The sequence below is a fragment of the Protopterus annectens genome, chromosome 6.part0, assembly GCF_019279795.1.
Source record: "Protopterus annectens isolate FY-2018-M chromosome 6.part0, PAN1.0, whole genome shotgun sequence".
Lineage (NCBI taxonomy): Eukaryota > Metazoa > Chordata > Ceratodontiformes > Protopteridae > Protopterus > Protopterus annectens.
This window is the reverse complement of record NC_056737.1, coordinates 413,858,517-413,878,784: the sequence shown is the minus strand read 5'-3', so window position 1 is coordinate 413,878,784 and position 20,268 is coordinate 413,858,517. Positions and strand designations below refer to the sequence as shown.

At 41.3% G+C, this 20,268-nt stretch overlaps 1 protein-coding gene across 1 annotated transcript in view; it reads right to left on the bottom strand.

The window, feature by feature from the left end:
* RYR3 (ryanodine receptor 3) overlaps positions 1-20,268 on the bottom strand; it is a 3,250,282-nt gene that overhangs the window by 412,190 nt on the left and 2,817,824 nt on the right. The window contains exon 88 of the mRNA XM_044074157.1: positions 11,975-12,056. Within this exon, the coding sequence (XP_043930092.1) occupies positions 11,975-12,056 (82 nt within the window). The remainder of the gene's footprint in view (positions 1-11,974; positions 12,057-20,268) is intronic.

The following is a 20,268-nucleotide window of genomic DNA, read 5'->3' as shown; positions in this document are numbered from 1 at the left end:
GGTCCAAGCTCACTCGAGCCGAAGCACCGAGAGGAAGGTTTAGAACTGATGAAGATTGATCTGAGCCCTCCCCCTCAGGTCTGACAGGAGAACCGTGGATCCTTGACCCCGTGGACGGAGCCGATGGGGTTGGCGTGGAAATTGGAACTGAGAGGCCAGGCGGTGCTACTGGAACCAACCTAACAGCACCCGATGGAACTGACAACTCTGGCTCCGAAGGCCGAGAAAGGCTCAGAGGAGGAACAACAAAGGATGAAGAGGCCATAGGCTCTGGAGTTGACTGGGTTGGAGCTGAAATCTATTTGGCCAACACCGATGACTGAAGCAGTTTCTTCACCACCCTATCAACGTCCTCATCGGAAAGGGTCCTAGAGGACCTGGAGGATATTGTTGGAGATCTGGATCTCCCTACAGAAGGGGACTTGCGTGAAGGAGAAACCGGTCGAATAACTGGAGACTGGCTCTGAACCAAAATATCCGTGACCGGCTCTGAAAGGCTGGGAGCCGATATGGACTTAATCAAGACACTACCTTCTGTTGACACAGAGGGCAATGGAACCGAAGAAGGAGAAGATGTTCTAGCAACTTTCTCTGGCAGCTCTGAAGAAACAGACAGAGCCAGAGAGCACTTCTTAGAAGTCTTTTTGTCCTTTTTAGTTGGAGAGGATATTGCACTGGGAGACTTAGCCAAATCTTCCTCAAAGGAGTGTTTAAGCAGTCCTTTCAAAATTAGCTTGTTCTTCCTCTCCTGTAGTACACGGGGACTGAAGGAATGACAAAACAAGCAGGATTCTTGGAGGTGAATAGCCCCCAAGCAGTACACACACACAGAGTGCCCATCAGTCAAAGACATTTTATTCTTGCATTCAACACACTTTTTAAAGCCCAAAGACCTGTGTTCCTTAGAATCCTTGGACATGCTGTAAAGGTACAAAGCAATACGTACACACACTAGACCCAACTAAACCCCGCATGAGAAACAGAGCCTCTAACTAAAATGGCCTAGTAACCATCGGGAAAAGACAACAGGGAGGACTAGGTCCTCTAACTTAAATGGGCCTAGCCCGGGGAAACAAAGGCAGGATAGCACCACTGGCCAGACACAACACTAAACACTAACAGAATGGAGCACCAAACCAAAGACCACACAGAAACAATGGGGAGGACTAGGTCCTCTAACTGAAACGGGCTTAGCCCTTGGGGAGAAAGGAAATGAACGGGATACCAAAACGGTCAAAAGCGAGGCCATGTCTGAGTGTAACGAGTAGCAAACGAGATCTGGGGAATAGATCTGTTGCATAATAGGATACCTCTTAGCCACGACCAATTGAAGACTTTGAGCTAGAGTATGGCCGAGTCAAAGCCGAGATTCGGCTCCGAACCCACGGATAAGAATGAAGGCGAGATTGGACTACATAACATTACAGGTTGTCTACTTTTTATCCATTTCAACTGTGGGTTGTCTGATCCAAGGGGATCCGACCTAGGCATTGACTAGGAAGACTTTGCTCTGGAGCTCTGACTCCTCCTATACCCTTAATCCTCTGCACTCCAACTCAATACCTCAAATCGATTTTGCATTGCATACATATTGACATGATTAATGTTAATAGACAAAGCATCTTGTGCGAGGAATGTATCCCAAGGCAATGCAATTTAGTATAATAAGTTCCTGAAAGGAGTAATCATAATCTTAACCCAGTCTTCCCGAATAAGGAGACAATTTGGAGGGGGTTGACAAGAGGGATGTTGAACCAGACGAAAAGTAGACAATATGGATCTATCATTATGGTGAGTGCATTACTTTCATATCCAATGATGCCTGTTTTCATCCAATTCAACTGTGGGACAGATTCCCAAGCACTAAGGCCTGTATGGAATCATGGAAGGACATTCATGAGAATGGTGGCGTCAAAGGACGAACGAGATCTTGACTGTTCTGTCAATTTGTAATGGGAAATAAATTATATAGTGCTGACCGAGTATCTGCTGTGCAGATATAATCAATTAGAAGTCTGTTAATAAATGCTGTTGACAAAGCTACTGCTCTGATTGCATGCTCTTTTGGTTTGGATGGTAATGATAAGCTTTTCTTTGTATACTCAAATGCAATACATTTGAGAGCCAACTGGATGGAGTAACTTTGGAAACTGTTTTCCTCAGTTTCTGCTTTGAGAAAAATACAAACAATTGATTGGATTTCCTGGAAGTCTTGTCCTGTGTAGGTAAAACCATAACTGGCAGTGGATATCCAAAGTATGTAAGATGCACCCCATTTTATTAAAATATTTTGGAAAGAAAAATGGTAAATGAATAGATTGATTCAAGTTAGATTCAGATGCCACCTTTTGTAAAAAAGGATTATTTCTCAAAGTAACCCTATCCTCATGAAATATCAGATAGCATGGTTGAGCAGAAAGGACTGGTAATTCTGAAAATCTTTCAGCTGATGTAACTGCTACCAGAAAAATATTTTTCCACGAGAGAAATTTGATATCTGCTGATGCCACTGGTTCAAAGGGCGATTGTGTCAAAATAAGTAGCATAGTAATAATGTCCCAAGGAGGGACTGGATCTCTAACAGGTGATCTGAAAAGGAAGGTATCCTTTAAGAAGTCTTTCAAAATGTTAAGAGAGTCTATGGAGGAATTGTCAATGCCTATATGGAAATTGGAGATGGACGTTAACTGTACTTTGATGGTGGAATAACTGGAACCGGCGTGAAACAATTCTGAAAGGAATTGTAGGATGGAAGGGACTGAAGCTGAGAACAGGTCTATACCCTTTGAATTTGCCCATATGGAAAATAGTTTCCACTTGCTATGCTAGACTTTGGTAGTAGAAACATTTTGTGAAGCTGTCAGAATGTGAGCCACTGCAAGGGACAGCCTGGCACCTCTGGCTATTTAGTTTTCTGGACTTCTGATCTGGAGGAGACAAAGTGGAGTGACGAGACAGAAGATCTGGGAGTGGTCCAGTTTCCAGGGAGGATGAACTAGTAGAGACCATAGGAAGGGAAACCATATTTGTCGAGGCAAAAAGGGGGCTATGAGGATTATTGTGGCCTTGCACAATCTTTCTTTCTGTAAGAATTTGTTCATTAGGGGAAGCGGAGGAAAGGAGTAGAGGAGTCCTAGGGCTACTGATTGGCAACAGCATCCCTCTGTGATTGTCCTTGTGGAGGGATCAGGGTAAAGTAGCTTATGCATTTGTTGTTGAGATAGGATGCAAGCAAATTGCAGCAAGGCTGCCCCCGGTGACTGAAAATTTCTGCCAGTACTACTGACTTTATGGACCACTCATGAGGCATCTGAATAGATCTGTTCAGTTTGTCCACTAGAACATCAGCATTCTCAGGGATGTGCAATATTAGAAAGCAATGTGATGTCATCGCCCATTGCCATACCCTCATGGCCTCCTGACATAATGGGTAAGAGCGTGCTGCCCCTTGCTTGTTTAGGTACCATACTACTGACATATTGTCTGTCTGAAAGGCTATCACACATCTGGAAAGAGTATCCTGAAGGGGCTGCAATGCTAGGAGGACTGCCTCATCTCCAGAATGTTAATGTGAAGTTTTGCCTCAGTTTGCAACCAGGAACCTCGAACAGTATTTCCCTACAAACGCACCCCCACCATAAGAGGATAAAGTGTGTGGTTGCCACAAAGGGGTGACTTTCCATGAGGGAAGGGGATGTTATCCACCATGAAACATGGTTTCTGCAAACTGTGGTGATCCTTATCTTTGCATGGAAAGGATGATGATTTTGAGACCATTGTACAGCCAGTGTCCATTGAAGAACTCTCATGTGATATCTTGCTAAGGGAAACAATAATAAAGTGGATGCTATTAGGCCTAGCATCTGACTTATTAATCTTCCTGGGGAGAAAGATGTCTCAGTAGAACTGATGCTGTCAACTGGATGGAAAGTGCTCTGTGAGGGGGAAGGCTGACTATCTGGGAGACTGTATTTAGTTGGCATGTGATGAATTCCACTGTGTTGAGTACAAATGAGTTGACTTCTTTTCCCATTTGACAGTGATGCCAAGTTTCTGAAATAACTGGAGCAAGAGGTCTCTCTCTGTTGACACATTAGACTCGTGGTAGCTGTTAGGAGTCAATCATTTAGACATGGGAATACCTGGATTCCCAGCAGATGAAGTCATACTGCTACTACTGCCATCATCTTGGTGAACACCCTGTGGGATGTGGTGAGACTGAAAGGCAGTGCTCTGAACTGATAATGATTGACTCCCAAACAGAAACGAGAAAATCCCCTCAAACATCTGTCTATCTTTATGTGATAGTATGTGTCCTTGAAATCTATTGAGCACTTCCAAGTGCCCTTCTTCAACAGAGGCAAAATCGACTGACTTGTGACCATCCAGAATTTTGTCTGTCTCATGAAATGGTTTAGATAGCTCAGGTCCAAAATGGAGCTGAGGTTCCCTGTCTTGTTTGGAACTAAACAGAACCTTGAGTAGACTCTAGATGTTGGTATTTGGGGGACAGTTGGACGAATCTTTTTTCCAGTAATTTCTGCTACTGTTAGTTCCTGCTGACTGGGTGGAATATCAGGAAATAGTCTCCTTCATTTTGGAGACAAGGAAAATGAAATTATATAGCCCTTGGAAATAACACCTAGCACCCAGAAAGCTGTTGTTATGCTTTGCCAGGAGAAGAAGTGTAAAGACAAATGCCTCCCAACTGCCTCCAGAATGTGGCATTCAAGCAATCTCTCAGGGGTGATAGAAGGGTTTTTACAGAGAAGGGCTCTCTGAAAACCTTATTCTGCACTCCATTCCTGCCCCTTGGACAGTGTCCATTTTGATGTCCTCCCCCTCTGTCACAGGGAGGCCTATTACCAGAAGGGTCTTGGTAAGATCTTTGTGATTTCCTAAACCACATATTTTTCCCAGACCTCTGATTCCTGCAGAAGGATCTCTGAGGAGTGAAGAATGAGATGCCCACAGCAAAAGGGCTTACCATCTTGCTGACTTCTAGTTAAAGTCTCTTTCACCTTTGGTCCAAATAAAGGGACATTGATGAAGGACTTCTTGAAACCTTCCACAAAGTTACAAAGAAGCATCTAAGCATGCCAGTGGACTGTAATGCCTGCACCTGCTACTCTCGCTGTACCACTGGGGCTGCATTGGAAATCAGCCACATGACCATGTTAGATGATGATTGTAGGGTCGATAGCTGAGATTCCAACTTTTTCTGGATATCTGTTGGCAGGACCCCTTTGAAGGATTTGGAAATCTCCTTGGCCAAATCACTCTGGAATCAAGTGATGTGAGCTAGGTAATTCAGCAGCTGCAGAGCAGAGGATGCTGAAGTATAGGTACATTTCTCAAAATGATCCAATGCCCTGAACTCTTTGTTGGGGAGATGCACTGAGGCATTCTCTTCTGAGAGATCTTTTTTTTGCTGCAGCTACCACTATTGCATCTACAGGTGGCCCCTTGATGTAGAGTTTTCTATCTGAAGGTGCAGATAGAATTTTAATCAGTTTTTTTAGGTATGGATTCCACCATAGCCAGATCCTTCCATGTCCATTATGCCATAAAGTTTACCAAGGGGTCATGGAGGGGTAACACCCATGATGTTGAGGGGCTGGAACTGAAGGCCTCCAGGAACACAGACTCTTCTGGAGAAGGATCAATAGTGAACCATCCCCCATCTATTTCATCAATTCCAGAACTTCACTGAAGGTAACATCTTCAGGTGGGAATCTGGAGATCCTTCTTCTTCATCAATGTATGTATCATCAGAGATGGACTTTGCAAATGAGTCAATGTGTTTCCACTTACACATCTCCTTACAGTGAACCTGTTCTCTGGGAACATCAGAAGGTTCTGACTCAAGACAGCTTATTACATAAGTGTCCTGGGATGCTGATTCTGTCTGTCCCTGTCTAACATAGTGACGATGAAGACAGCCACCTTTGATATGGAGCTCGGGATGTGCTGTCTGGGTGAAGGTTGTTTATCCCTTGGAGTCAAAAGAACTCTCTGAAAGGCCTCAAAAGCTGTAGATGCTATCAGTTCCGAGGAACTCCTTGGATTTAGACTCAAAGAGACCCCTCAGAATGAAAGGTCTTGACTCCAAAGTGGATCTTGGTGCTGAGCTATCAAGCACCATGGCTCTGTGAGGCAGGTAAGGTTCTGAGTGTCTCAGTGTCAATACTTCCTCCCAGTCCACAGTTCCAAATACTTGGCCTCAAATGTCTGCCAGCTCTGAGTGCATCAGGGCCAACAGAGAAAGGGATCCAGTCAGGGTCGAAGTAGAAAATGCTACCAGTCCTGACTCAGTCATCTTGGGACAAATTGGCACCAAAGCAACTGGATCCGAAGGGCAGACCAGTGTCGGAATTTCTAATGGTGGGGTAGTTGGCACTGTGTTTGGTACATTTGAGGGTGATGTTACCATCACCTTTCATACATTTGAGGGTGATGGTACCAAGAGAACTCCAAGATGAATCTGAGATCATAAATTTCCTCATCACCCTGTCGACATTGTGTTGTGACAGCCTCCTGTAGGATTGGGTGGTCAATCGATGGAGGTGTTGAAGATCTCCTGTCTTTTAATATTGGTGAGTGTATCCTTGGACTCACTGTCTCTGGTGAGAACCGGGACTTTTCAGGAAGTGAATGGATTTGAGAGGCTGGCTGATCCGATCACTAAGGAAACTTTGGATCTGATTCTGGAGCAGGAGTCAGATCTGGTAGTTTTTTCCTTGATTTTTCTGGTTTGTCAGTATCAATATCTGGGTCTATATTATAACATTAAAGTTTTAAAACTTCAAATGTTATAATATCGACCCCAATTCAGTGAACGCTTGAAATAGCAAAGCTGCAGAACACTGAATATTTTCCTAGGGAAAGTATTCGGTGGGCCGTTTCTGCGGCTTCACTATTTCCTCGACTGTGGTGCGAAGGTGACCAACCGGGTTAAGGTAAGTGCGCGAATGGACCGAGGTAAGGTGAGTGTGTGATAGTTAGGAACCTTAGGGATAGGGAGCAGGTAAGGTGAGTGTGTAATAGTTAGGGACCTTACGTTTAGGGAGCGGGTAAGGTGAGTGTGTGATAGTTAGGAACCTTAGGGTTAGGCAGCAGGTAAGGTGAATGTGTATTAGTTAGGGACCTTAGGGTTAGGGAGTGGGTAAGGTGAGTGTGCGTTAGTTAGGGACCTTATGGTTAGGGAGTGGGTAAGGTGAGTGTGCGTTAGTTAGGGACCTTAGGGTTAGGGTTGGGTTAAGGTAAGTGGATAACTAGTAGTGTATGTATGGTTTAGTGTAGGGTTCTGTGAAGTGTGTATGTGTAGATTATGTATTTTGGTGTGCTTGTGCTGTGTGTGTATTCTCGGAACAGCAAATTTTTTCCCTTGGAAAAAAATTTGCTGTTCTGAGGGTTCAAGTATATCACATTTCGAGATTCCAAGGTCGAGCTTATGGTGTTCGACATTTTGGAATTTCTATAATGTGATATAGACCCTCAATTTCCTTATCCTTGGATTTTTCCTTTCCTTTAGTGTTATTGGATTCTCTACCTTTCTTTTCCTTAGTTACTGGAGAAGTGGAGGTGAAGGTTGATAACTTGGCAGGCAAATGTCCCGACTATTAACTTTTCTTTTCTTTGCTGAAGAGTCCTAGCACTAAATGAAGTACAAGCCTTACCATGGCTCTCTAAATGCTTTGCCCTCTGACAGTAAACACATATCTGATGGGGGTCTTGTGGTGGAAGCTTGTGGTCACACTCTGAACATGTTTTGAATCCTTGGGTCTTGTACATATTGGACCCTGTTTGAGAAAGACACTATCTCACCAACTACAAAATAGCATCTTAGCTACCTATAAAGAGTTCAAAAAACATAACAAACCTAATTAATATAATTATTACTAAACAACTATTTCTCCTCTAGAGAAACACTTCAACTGTAGACGGGTCGGAAGAAAAGATTATGTAGGCTTGATAAGCCAACAAGTAATGGAGCCCTTAAAGATGCATCTGAAGTCTTCCATGGCAAATGAGATCTGAGATGCTGAGGTTTTACACAGGGAATTATGTGTAGGGTAGGAGATGGAGATCCAGAGCAAAGTCCTAGTCAGTGCAGAGGCTGGATCCCATCAGATCCACCAATCCACAGTTGAATCGGATGAAAATAGATAACATTGGGTCTGTTACTTTTTTATCATTAACCAACCACTTGTAGGCCAGAGCTGGTTGCATAGAGAGATAAAGCTCTTACTATGGATCCATGTCTGATTAGTAGCTTTGGACACTTGACAATACTGGCAAGGAAAGATGGCCAGAATCAAGATGCATACCCCATTAGCTGTGGATATAACAGCCCTGTGTTTCTAATGTATAGTCAAACACTCTGCTTGTGCTGTGCTGATGAGGTCATAACAAGGCCGAAATATGCATATCCACAGCTAGTGGGGTTTGGCTTTATTGGCCTGAAATTATCCATTAAAACGACAAAACAAGTCATGGGCATTCAGAATTGCCAATTAGCTGAAACACCTGATGTTCATAAGGATCATTTGCATATATCCCATGTGCCTCTGACACAAGAGGTTTGGGAGGTCACTTATTGGAAGTTCTAGCTTTGCTGGAGTTTTCATTTTGTTTTTACTGATTGGTTTTTCAGTGACCTTCTCACTCATTGTTTTAGTTTGCTAGTTTATGAATAATAATATTCTATGCAGTTGTTACTTTTCCTTAATGATTTGCATCAAAAATCCTAAACTCTCTTTATGTCTCAAGCTTCTACATTTGATCATCATCATAACGATCCTTTTTCTCTTTAATTTATAACCTTCGGCATTATGTAAATGAGTCTTAACTGTATAACTCTAAAGTTTCCCATTAAATCAGGTAACACTGATCTACCTCTATTGGAAGAATCAGATTATCACATTTAATTCTTGCCCTCTTCCCCTTCCCCCAAAATTCTTGAACTCTTTTAATCATCTATAGCCTCCCCTCTAGCTGATAAAAATATTCCTTAAATGCATGAATATGTGAGTCAGGTATTCAGTCAAAACACTAAGTGGTCGACATCTGTTTAACTGACTACATTTGGTCAACAAATGCAGATAGTGGACAAGTGCACTAGACCAGCATTCCTCGGAGGGATTGTGCAATCTCTGAATTAGTATATATAATTAGCAGGGGGTGTATGGGGGTACAGTGGGGCTTGCCCCCTGCAAAAAACAATATTTGTTTTTTTTTTGTTTGTTTGAAATTTGCTTATGCTGAGGTTCTTTTTGGTGCATGCACTGTAACATGTAGACATTTGTGTTATCAACCTTTTGTGGTTGTTGCTTTTGCCAATTTGCCGATTTACAGATCAAACTAAGTATACCCATATATCTCTATATCTATATCTATCTACACATGCACACACACACATATATATAATATAAATATATATATACATATATATATATATATATATACACACACACACACACACACACACACACACACACACACACACACACACACACACACACACACACACACACACACACACACACACACACACACACACACACACACATTTAGTTAGATACAAACAGATAATATTTTTAGTCCCTTTAGTCATATACATACACACACACACACACATATATATATATATATATATATATATATATATATATATATATGGTTCTACCTCACTTCAACGACACGCCGGAACATCAACAGGGAAATCGCGAGCCCCAGAAGATCGACAGCGCAGAAGACCGACGCGACGGGACCTAGAAGATCGACAAGCAGAAGACCGACCCGACGGATGAAAGCACCGACGCCGAGGATGCCGAAATGGGAAAAGGCTGTGTAAGTATGCGGTAGTGACGGACGTTAGGGTGCGAGTAAGGTAAGTGGGGATAGGGGTGGGTTAAGTGAGTTAGGGTTAGGGAGCGGGTCAGGTAAGTGTGCGGTAGTGATTGTGTTTGGGTTAGGGGCGGGATAAGTGAGTTAGGGTTAGGTGGCGGGTCAGGTAAGTGTGCGGTAGTGATTGTGTTTGGGTTAGGGGCGGGATAAGTGAGTTAGGGTTAGGGAGCGGGTCAGGTAAGTGTGCGGTAGTGACGGACCTTAGGGTTAGGGTTTGGGTCAGGGTTGTAGGTAGTTGTGTATGTGTGGTTTAGTGTGGGTTTGTAGGGATTTTGGTGTGCTTGTGTTGTGTATGTGGTTTTGGACGGGGAATGTGTTTTGGTTGTTGATTGTGGTGTGTGAAGTGTATGAGGTTTCGTGTTTGTGTACCATCGGTTATTTCGTTGTCGGGCATGTGGGATTTCGTGTTTTTGTACTGTCGGTTATGTGGTGTCGGTGATTGCGTTGTCGGTGTTGTGGTGTTTCGTTTATGTGAGGTAGAACCATATATATATATATATATATATATATATATATATATATATATATATGTATAAGAGTGCTACAGAATCCTGAAAGCCCAAAATCCTGAAGACGAAAATCCTGAAAGTTCAAAATCCTGAAAACTCAAAATACTGAAAACTCAAAATCCTGAAAACACACAGGATATCAGGTATATACGGAAACAAATAAAACACAAATTATATTACTGTTCTCCAAGTATAAGCAGGAGGGCAAGCCCCCTGAACCCCCCATGTGCGGGGCTGCGCACCCCACACCCCCTGCTGCTTAAATATATCAACTCCAAGACTGCACTTAGTGTAGTGAAGTACAATCTTGCAGTTGATATATTTAAGTATCAGGGGGTGTGGGGACGCAGGGGGTCTTGACCCCTTGCATATAGTTGAAGGGTAATATGTTTCTGTATGTACTTGTGCTGGAATATAGTGAGTGTTGGTATCCTGTGTGTTTTCAGTATTTTGAACTTTCAGGATTTTGGTCTCCAGGATTTTGGGCTTTCAGGATTCTGTAGCGCTCATATATATATAAAACTACAGGGGCTAAAATATTTTCACTGCTTGTATCTTACACGCCATATCTATTGTCAAGCCCCTCCAATTTCTCAGCTTTTGTATTAAGTTATGGTTAGTTTCTTCTCACATATCCTTAGTTAGTCTCATCCATGCACCTAAATACCTTATGTTATCATGTCCTGATAAGTATGAGTGCTGGCGAACCAATTCATACATGGGAACATAGTTTACTGCTACAACCTTTATTTTAAATTCATTTATTTTATATCACAAAAAGGTTGAAACTATCTCAAAATGCTCAACACCAAAATGTCCCTGTCTGGATTTAAGTACAAAATAATATCAAATACAAAAAAACAAAACAATCAATACCATATACAAATAAAGCTAACTTTTTTTGAATATCATACTGGTTATTATCTGGTTTAACCTGTGTTTCAAGTATTATAAACTCATCTTGGATATCCAGCAAAGAAATACATGTACTTAGCTTTCAGACTTATGTAGTAGTAGATACCTGGTATGTGCACTAAATTAATGGACATCCCTTAAACAAATGTGTGTATGCTTATGACACATACTTACATATGCACAAACACACACACATATATTCATTCAGTGTTATATAGTAAGAATCTGTACTCCTCGCTGTTATACAGCAATAATCTGTACTCCAAAAACTACTGTAAAATATCAGATGCTCCAACTAGTAAAACTAAGTATTAACACTTAAAAATCAGTCATTTAAGAATGAAGGTGCAAGAAAAAGAGAACAAAGAGAAGACCTTTACAAAATGCATAGACAATTACTTTACTGAACAGGTGATTTTCATTTCTTTCACTGCATCCGCTTACTTAAGCAATTTTCTTTGTTCAAATACTAATGTTATTAAAGTATTTATAAATTGCTCTGATTACCAGGTTGAGCCTTCAGTTTCACTTTTTACACTCATGATTCATTTGGCCAAAACATTTGCTTTGTTCATGTCTGTACTTAATTTTCATTGCAGACTTTAAGTGATATGTTGACAAGCTTATATAGAAATACCAACCTTCTAGTAGTGACAGCATCATCACCACCATATCCTGCTGCAAATCCAGTAACTCCTTTAGCAGTTCAATTTGACCAGCATCCTAAAACACAATGGAAAGAAATGAAAGAAAATAGGTATGAAATCACACTTTGCATTCATATTATTTGATTTCATGTAGTAATTATGGTGGTACACAAGGCATATTTGAAAGGCAGACAAGAAGGCACTTCTTTCCAAGGAGCTACTTTCCATCAAAATAATTTCCTATCATAATTCATTCTGAGCAAAGACAACATACTTTATACACTACAAGAGCTAGCATTTAATATGTTAAAATATATTAATAATTTATTTAGCTGCTAAACGTTTTATAAAAATGGAATTTATCTATCACGCATCAACAAAGATGAATAGTATTAGGACATGGAAATATATACCTCAGACAGAATATTACGCTGGAACAAGCAAAAGTGACACAGAGCATAGCTGGGTAGTTAATTCTGCAATACAAGCAGTCAGCATAAAGAGATGGAGGGAGGGAGTAAATTGCTGGCATCACAGAAGAATGGGCCAATGACAAGACGGAGTGGGACGTGGTCGTGCCAGAATATGTTCAGGAGTGACACAGCAGACAGAAATGGGAGTGGAGTAACAATCTACGTAAAGAAGGGTATCAGACAGGAGGTGAGAGAGGAAAAACAGCAAACCAGTCTTGGGGCAAGGGTACAGCTAGGTTTAGGACTTCAGTTAAGTGAATTAGCAGTTAAGGACGAGGAAAAGAGGGGGACACCTGGTAACTCGTCCACCGGAACAACGAGAGAGAAAGTTGACCAATTGAAGGAGAGAATAAAGCAGCATGGTAAGAGGAAGATGGTAATATCTAAGAGATTCCAAACTCTAAGACTGAGAGGGAGTGGAAGCTAACTATGGACTTAAGTCATAGGAGGTTCTACCATTTGGTGCAGGATTGTATAAGAAAGAATGGAAGTCAGGACACAGCATAACCAGTGTGTCATTGTAGGTTAAAGCACCCTTAGCCAACACTGGCAATGGCACTATGTGTTTTAGAGTAGTAAATAAAAAGTCAATGACAATGCTATGAGATTTTAGAAAAGAGGATTAAGCTGTGCTGGGGAGGTAGTCAAGGATATGGGATGGGCTAGGAGACTATGAGCAAATCAATGGCAAAAATTCTAGAGGAATGGGCCAGGGTTGCAGTATCAATGCTATAGGTGTGAGGAAGTGATAATAAGGCAAAAAATAGAAGACCGATGTGGTTACATGCAAATATGAGGATAGCAATAGAGAGGTGGGGGAGATACAGTATGAGGAGGCTAACAAAAAAGTCAAAAAGATGGTAAGGGCAGCAAAGGCTAAAGAAGAAAGGGAGTTAAGGGCTTCTTTTAAGTACATAGCAGAAAATAGGAAAAAAGGAACAGAACTGGCCAGACTATGGAAAGAATAGAGGGGTCACAGAAGACTGGAAAAATTCAGAGGTGCTGAGTGACTTCTTTGCTTCCGTCTTCATACAGGAAAGCAAGGTTATTGTGCTTGTCCAAGAGGGTGGTGGGACAGAATGGAGAAAACAGTGGAAATATACCAGGATAGAGAGGGTGGAGGTTCAAAGGGAACTAGCTGCTCCGGAGGATAAAACATAAGGAGCAGCTATTTGTTGGTATTTCAGTATATAAAACTATGGAACACTTACAACTGAAACTTATGGAGTTTCCGCATGCCTGCTTCAAAGAAAAATTGTCTAAAAAATAAATTAGAAAAGAAATGTATGCAAGTAAGTAAATCCTTAAGTGACAGTGTGGCAAACTTTCAACTGAATTACATGTCTATGAATGCAGAATATCATGGAATCCACACTAACAATAGAAAGGTTAGATAAATATTCCATGAAATGGCAAAGAAAAGTGGAAAATTTGAGGATTTCCAACACCAATAGACTAGAAGAAATAGAGAATGCTCTTTCACGTTCCTGTGGCACTGTTTGATCCCTACTAGGAGAAATGGCAGAGGCTAAGACTAAGCAAGCTGATTATGAAGCAAAGCAATAACAACTTTATAAAAAAGTTACAGAGCAGGAGGATAGATTGAGACAGCAAATCTCCATTTCTCAGAAATACAAGGCTAAAGAGAAAATTCTGCATATATTGACAGGAATTTCTCAACCAGAAATTTGTTTAGAAAGAGCACATTGGATCTTCATGTGAAGCAATCTACAATATAGATGGCAGCCTTTTTTTTTTTTTGCATCCACACAGGACCGAATACAATGGCTCCTCTACCTGTAACTAATCAGCCCATTTGTTGCATGGTTGCAGGAGTCGGGGATACATGGGCAGGCAAGAGCCCTATTGCCTGTTCATTCCTGCCCAGGAATCCCCCATGAGTTCATCTGTTCATAGTGAGACATGCAGTAGGGGGCAGGTCAGCTTTGCTGGTCCTGATGGAAGGCCTTCACTGTCCCCTGGTGGAGCACCACTCTCTCTCTCTCTCTCTTATGGTGGCTCTTCCTAGTTCTACAATAGCAGCCCACTGACAGGGTTCCCCCTTGGCTACCAGTGTGACTTGCACATGGCATCATAAGCTAGACAGACTCAAGCTCCACTGGGTAGACACCTAGTGCCCCCCAAGGATAGGTAATCAGGCAGTGGCTGCTCACTCGCTTCCTTCCCTGTCAGCTCTTACAGACACCTGAGCTATTATCTGAACCCAGGTTACCAGTTGCAACATAGCTAACTGAATATACTTAGATAATGACTTTTCATTGGCTAGCAGGCAGAAATGTAACCAATGTATTCCTATTATGAGACTTTGCCATAAAAAGAAATTACAGTTCAAAATATGGTATTCTGCTTACTTTAAGGTTAATTTCCCTTGATTAAATAAAATACATCAAGCTCCAACCAGAGCAAAACAGGGGTGAATCAATATGCTTCTGTCACTGGAGAAGCATTGAAAGGAACTACAAATGATGGAAGAAATTAATAATCCCTAAGATAAAAGTCTATAACAGCAGTAAGAAAATGGCTTCCACTGAACACATTCCTGCTGTAGAAAACTTTTCTGTTGCCAAGAAAATAAAATAATTAGTTCAAATACTGTTTGCTTGTAAAAAGCAATAAGAAGGAAAGTGCAGTTACTTAAGTAAAGTTACCATAACAGTAGGTGTTCTAATAGATCACTGTTGCAGTAGTTGCCCACTCCTCCAACACCCTACATTGGATGTTTTTTCCCTTTTGTATTGTCAGGTTGTAGACATATATATTCTTATGGATATAGTGTACTGTTGAGTTTGCTTATTAGCATTATACTTTCAGGGCTCTTGCCTCCCATTTTTGTAGGCAAAAAAGCTCTGAGGAAATTGGCACTCTGTGTTTAGCTTTTAGCTCCTGACAGAACAAGTGAAAGGCACCCGAAACTTTTGAAACCTGGCCACTCACAAACAACAGGACACACATAGCTTAGGTTACTGCAACATAAATCAAAATGTTGAACATCTATGAAGAGACTATTCTAAAGAGGTAATCAGCTGTAAAACCCTGGAACTGACCGTATTTAACATTATTTTGTCATAAATAAGATAATGTGTCATGTTATTACATACTTCAGCATTGTTTGTATATGTTCAGCTTAATGTTGCGTTAACAATATAGTTTCTAACTTAGAAACTTATTAAATGCTGTATTTCATAAGCTCCACACCTTCACAGAGATCAGATGTGCAGTCCAAGGCCAAGGACAATGCAGGTGGAAAAGGAAATTCATTGATAAGCTGGAGCCCAGAATGTCCATAAGCATCATTGGATTTCCCAAAAAACACTAAATGAACTAATTAAAACTGTCTATTGATTTATTTAAGGCTTATAATATGCACAGAGTCAACAATCAAGAAGCATTCTTTCTTAAAATGGCAATGCATACTGAACAGTGCAAGGTACACTGCAAAAACTAAAGATAACTGGCTGCATAAAAAAGGTGAACTGGTACTTTTTCATTAGTAATTAATGTAAGAGTGTTAAAGCATATTCATGCATTTTTGTATGTTACAGTTGGAGGAAGCTTAGGTACTGGCCACCCATAATGAACGTTAAACTAATCATGCTAGAAAACAATTGTGTCAGGGCTCCATGTATATGATGTAGAACAACTTAAAGCAGATAGAGTTATGTAAGTTTTAACATTCAGTATTTAACAGACAGAAAAGAACTCAAAATAATTTTGGAAGTATTCAAAAAATTGTGATGAAGAATTATACAGTGCAGAACTAGAAAGTGAGCAATACTCAAAAAGAACTTGAGCTTTAAGTCCAGGCTTCCACAAATTCCATCAAGAACAGAGCTGGAATCTGATGTACTCCACTAAAACTGCAAACAGGCAAGGCACCAGGAGATTATGTTTTCCCCACAAAATTCTTGTACATAAAAGAATGCTGTACATAAAAGCTATCGGAATGATAACCCCCTTTCTATTTCTTTTTTCTCTAGCTTACCACACCACCTCCTATCATTTATCATTCATACCACATTACAAACTTCTCTTCTCCAACTCTTACATGTTTAACCCTTATCAGTGTAACAACATTCCACAACTCCCCTCAGCTCTTTACTATTTCCAAAGCATTACTCTTTACATTTAGTCATTTTCACATGCAAACCTCAGTTTCCAGCCTACACAAATATCACAAACTGCTACCTAAACTAAGGCTCCTTCTCCTCCACTCCATCACCCAGAAAAAACTCCAAGGTGATATTAACCCTAACCCACAAATATAACAAACTATACAACAGAAGGAAGAAACTGTTGCAGAAAAGAGGAAAATCCCAGGATGCAAAAAACTCCCTCACCAGCCTCAGCAAGAAGTTGAGAACCCTCATAAAATCCTCAAAAGCTAGTTACGAAAATAAAATTGCCAAAGATTCCAAAGACAACCACAAGGCATTCTATAGTTATGTCAAGAATCTAAATGGCAATGCTCAGATCTGCTCTGAGCTACAACAGAATGGCATTAAATATACTGATCCCTAGGATATTGCCAATATCCTGGCAGATCGATTTAGTGCCAACTTCACCCTCCTCTCACCCCCTAAAGGGCCCATCTCGATACCAAAAGATTGCCAAATTCCAATAATCACAGCCACAAAGGTTGAGACCGCACTCTCCAAAGCTAAGAATACAGCATCCATGGGACCAGATGACATCCCAGGCTGTGTACTACATGAACTACAAAATGAACTGGCATGTCACCTAAGTGTCATGTTTAATCATAGCCTCACCTCAGGCTTCGTGCCCACTGAGTGGCGCACAGCTACAGTTATCCCGCTCCACAAGGAAGGATCCACCTTGGATCCCGGGAACTACCGTCCCATCAGTCTGACAAGCCTGATCTGCAAGGGTATGGAACGCATTATCATGGAACTTACAAACAAAGACATTGGCAACCTTCAAACCCTGGACCCCACCCAGTTTGGGTTTGTGAAGGGCTGATCTTGTCTCCTGAATCTGAGTGACTTCTTCGCATCAGTCTCCAGAGCTGTGGACGAGGGTAAGGTGGTCCACACAACCTATCTGGACCTCGTCAAGGTCTTCGACACCATCCCCACTCTGGAATCATAGATAAACTTACTAAGCTGTGCATAAATCCCTATGTAACTCGATGGGTTGCCATCTGGCTTACTGACAGAACCCAGACTGTAAAAGTAGCTGACTCCAAATCCAACTCCAGACAAGTGACAAGTGGAGTACCTCAGGATTCAGTCCTGGGACCACTCTTGTTTGGCATCTACTTCTTTGAAGTACAGGCCAACACTAAGGGACTCTGGCTAACAAAATTTGCAGATGACTGCAAACTGGGAGCCATTATTGAATCCCCAAATGATGTGGATATTCTACAAAAAGGCCTTACAGAAACAGATGCCTGGTGCCAGAGCCATGGGCTCAAGCTTAATGTCAAGAAATGTATAGTTATCCCCTTTGGAAAAAAACATGTACCCATGAATTACCACATAGGTGGCAGGACGCTAAACATCGAAAGTGTGATGACAGACTTAGGGACACAGGTGGACAGTGGTCTCATTTTCGATAACCACATTACCACAACAGTCAGGAAATCCTTCTATGTGGCACACCTCATCACTAAGGGCTTTTCATCCAGCAAAAAGGAGGTCATTGTCCCACTGTACTCATCCCTTATTAGACCCATTATAGAGCATAATGCCCCGTTTGGTATGTACCTCACAAGACATCTGCAACAGCTGGAAAGGCCACAGAAATACCTCACTAAAAGAATCACAGGCCTAAAACAGATGCCATATGCTGACCGTCTAAAAAACTCCAGCTATACTCTGTGGCATATCGTCTACTCAGAGGCGATCTCTGCTTAACATACAAGGCCATGTCAAACCCTGAGCTGTTGGACATGCTCCACTTAAAGAAATCCCAATCCCTCACACTCCAGGGATCTAAACCTTGTCATCACAATGAACAAAACATGCTGGAGGGATAGGTTCCTGACCCAGAGACTCCCCATACTCTGGAATAGACTGCCCATACATGTCAAGCAGAGCGCCTCATTGGCCCTCTTCAAAAAGAACCTTGATGATTGGATGGGAGATAGGAAATTCACCCCGGGGATCATGTCAGTTGCCCTGCTAGACAGGGGCCCAGAGAAGTAAATATTGTGGGAAGAAATATCCAGGGAATTGGGAATTGTTATGGCTAGGCTTGCATAGGCCCTAGGGCCGATAGCCTAGTACCAACCTATGAACCTATGAACCTAGGTCCCACACTTACCACACCCCCATCCATCCAAGCCTCCCCCTCTTCCACACCTCACCCAACAAATCTAACCCCCTCCAATTCTTCACTTCACTATCCATCACCAAAAGATGCCATTCTGATCTATGCATAACCAATTTCAGCCTTAGAAGCATAATAAACAAAGTTCATGAATTTCATGCTACTGTTGCCCTTTACCCCCCTCCCGACATAGTAGTGATAAATGAAATCTGGCTAAAGCCCCATATAAAAAAATGAGGAAAAACTTCCCAGTGAGTATAGCATAATCAGATTAGATAGGTTACCATTAGCCAAATGGGCTGGTGGTACTGCCATCATGTTTAAGGACTCACTCAAACTAAAGCAAATAAACACCACCCCTCCAGACCTCCCCAACTCTGAAATAACTACACGACTAGAAATCAACTTCCATAAGTCTATAATTCTCATTGATATCTATCCCTGCCCCCACTAACAACGTCTTTACCACAGAAAACATTCTCTTCTGGGCCTTCCACCAATTTTTCTCAAGAAACAATAATTTTGGGAGACTTCAACCTAGACTGGCTTACCTGCTATTCCAATAATCTGCCAACTTTATAAACGTATACAACTTCTGTCAAACCATTAACTATTCCACATGCACAGATAAACATTCCAACAAGCATGCTATACTAGACTAGATTTTGACAAATAACCCCAATATAGGTTACGAAGCCGACTGCCTTCCAGACACTCTGAGCAATCACTCCCCAGTGTTTCTTCTTAGGAAACGGTTACATTCAACTAACAACATCTCATACAAGCACATCTGCAACAAAAAAAACTTCTCCCCCCTCTATTTTCAATACACTATCATAGCAATACGACTGGTCTCTATTAAACTTCCTTCAGTTAGACTTTGCTGTACATTATTTTAATGAAGCATTCCTTGATATACTTAATAGTTAGCTCCTATTAGTAAAAATTTTCGTAAAATCCAAACAACTACCATGGTTATCTAAAGAGACTATAATACTCCTCAAACAAAAAACAAAGGTATATTGCCTGGACTCTTTACCACAACAACAGAAACAAAGACAACCTAACCTCCTACTAACAACTAAGAAATCAAGCCAAAAAAAAAAATAAAAAAAGACAAAAAAAAACATACTTCCAAACATGTCAGCAAAAACATCAAAACAACCCAAATTTTGGCAAGTCATTAACCACCTCCAAAACCCAGGAAAACCTATTATCCTGACACCATCAACCAGGAGAACAACTGAATGTATAGTTACTCAATTCAATACTCACTTTATTAACTCTGTAACTTGCTTGCTAAATAACAGTGCAAACTCTCTCCTATTCCCAACTCCTCTGAACATAACCCTAACTCTTTCACTCTTAAGCCAATCCAAACTAGCTACATAAGAACACTTCAAAGTAAATTAAAGCCCTGCTCTCTTGCAGCTGACCAACTGCCCAACAAATTTCTGAAACTTGCTGCTGCAACCATGTCCTACCCCATATCTATTCTAATCAACC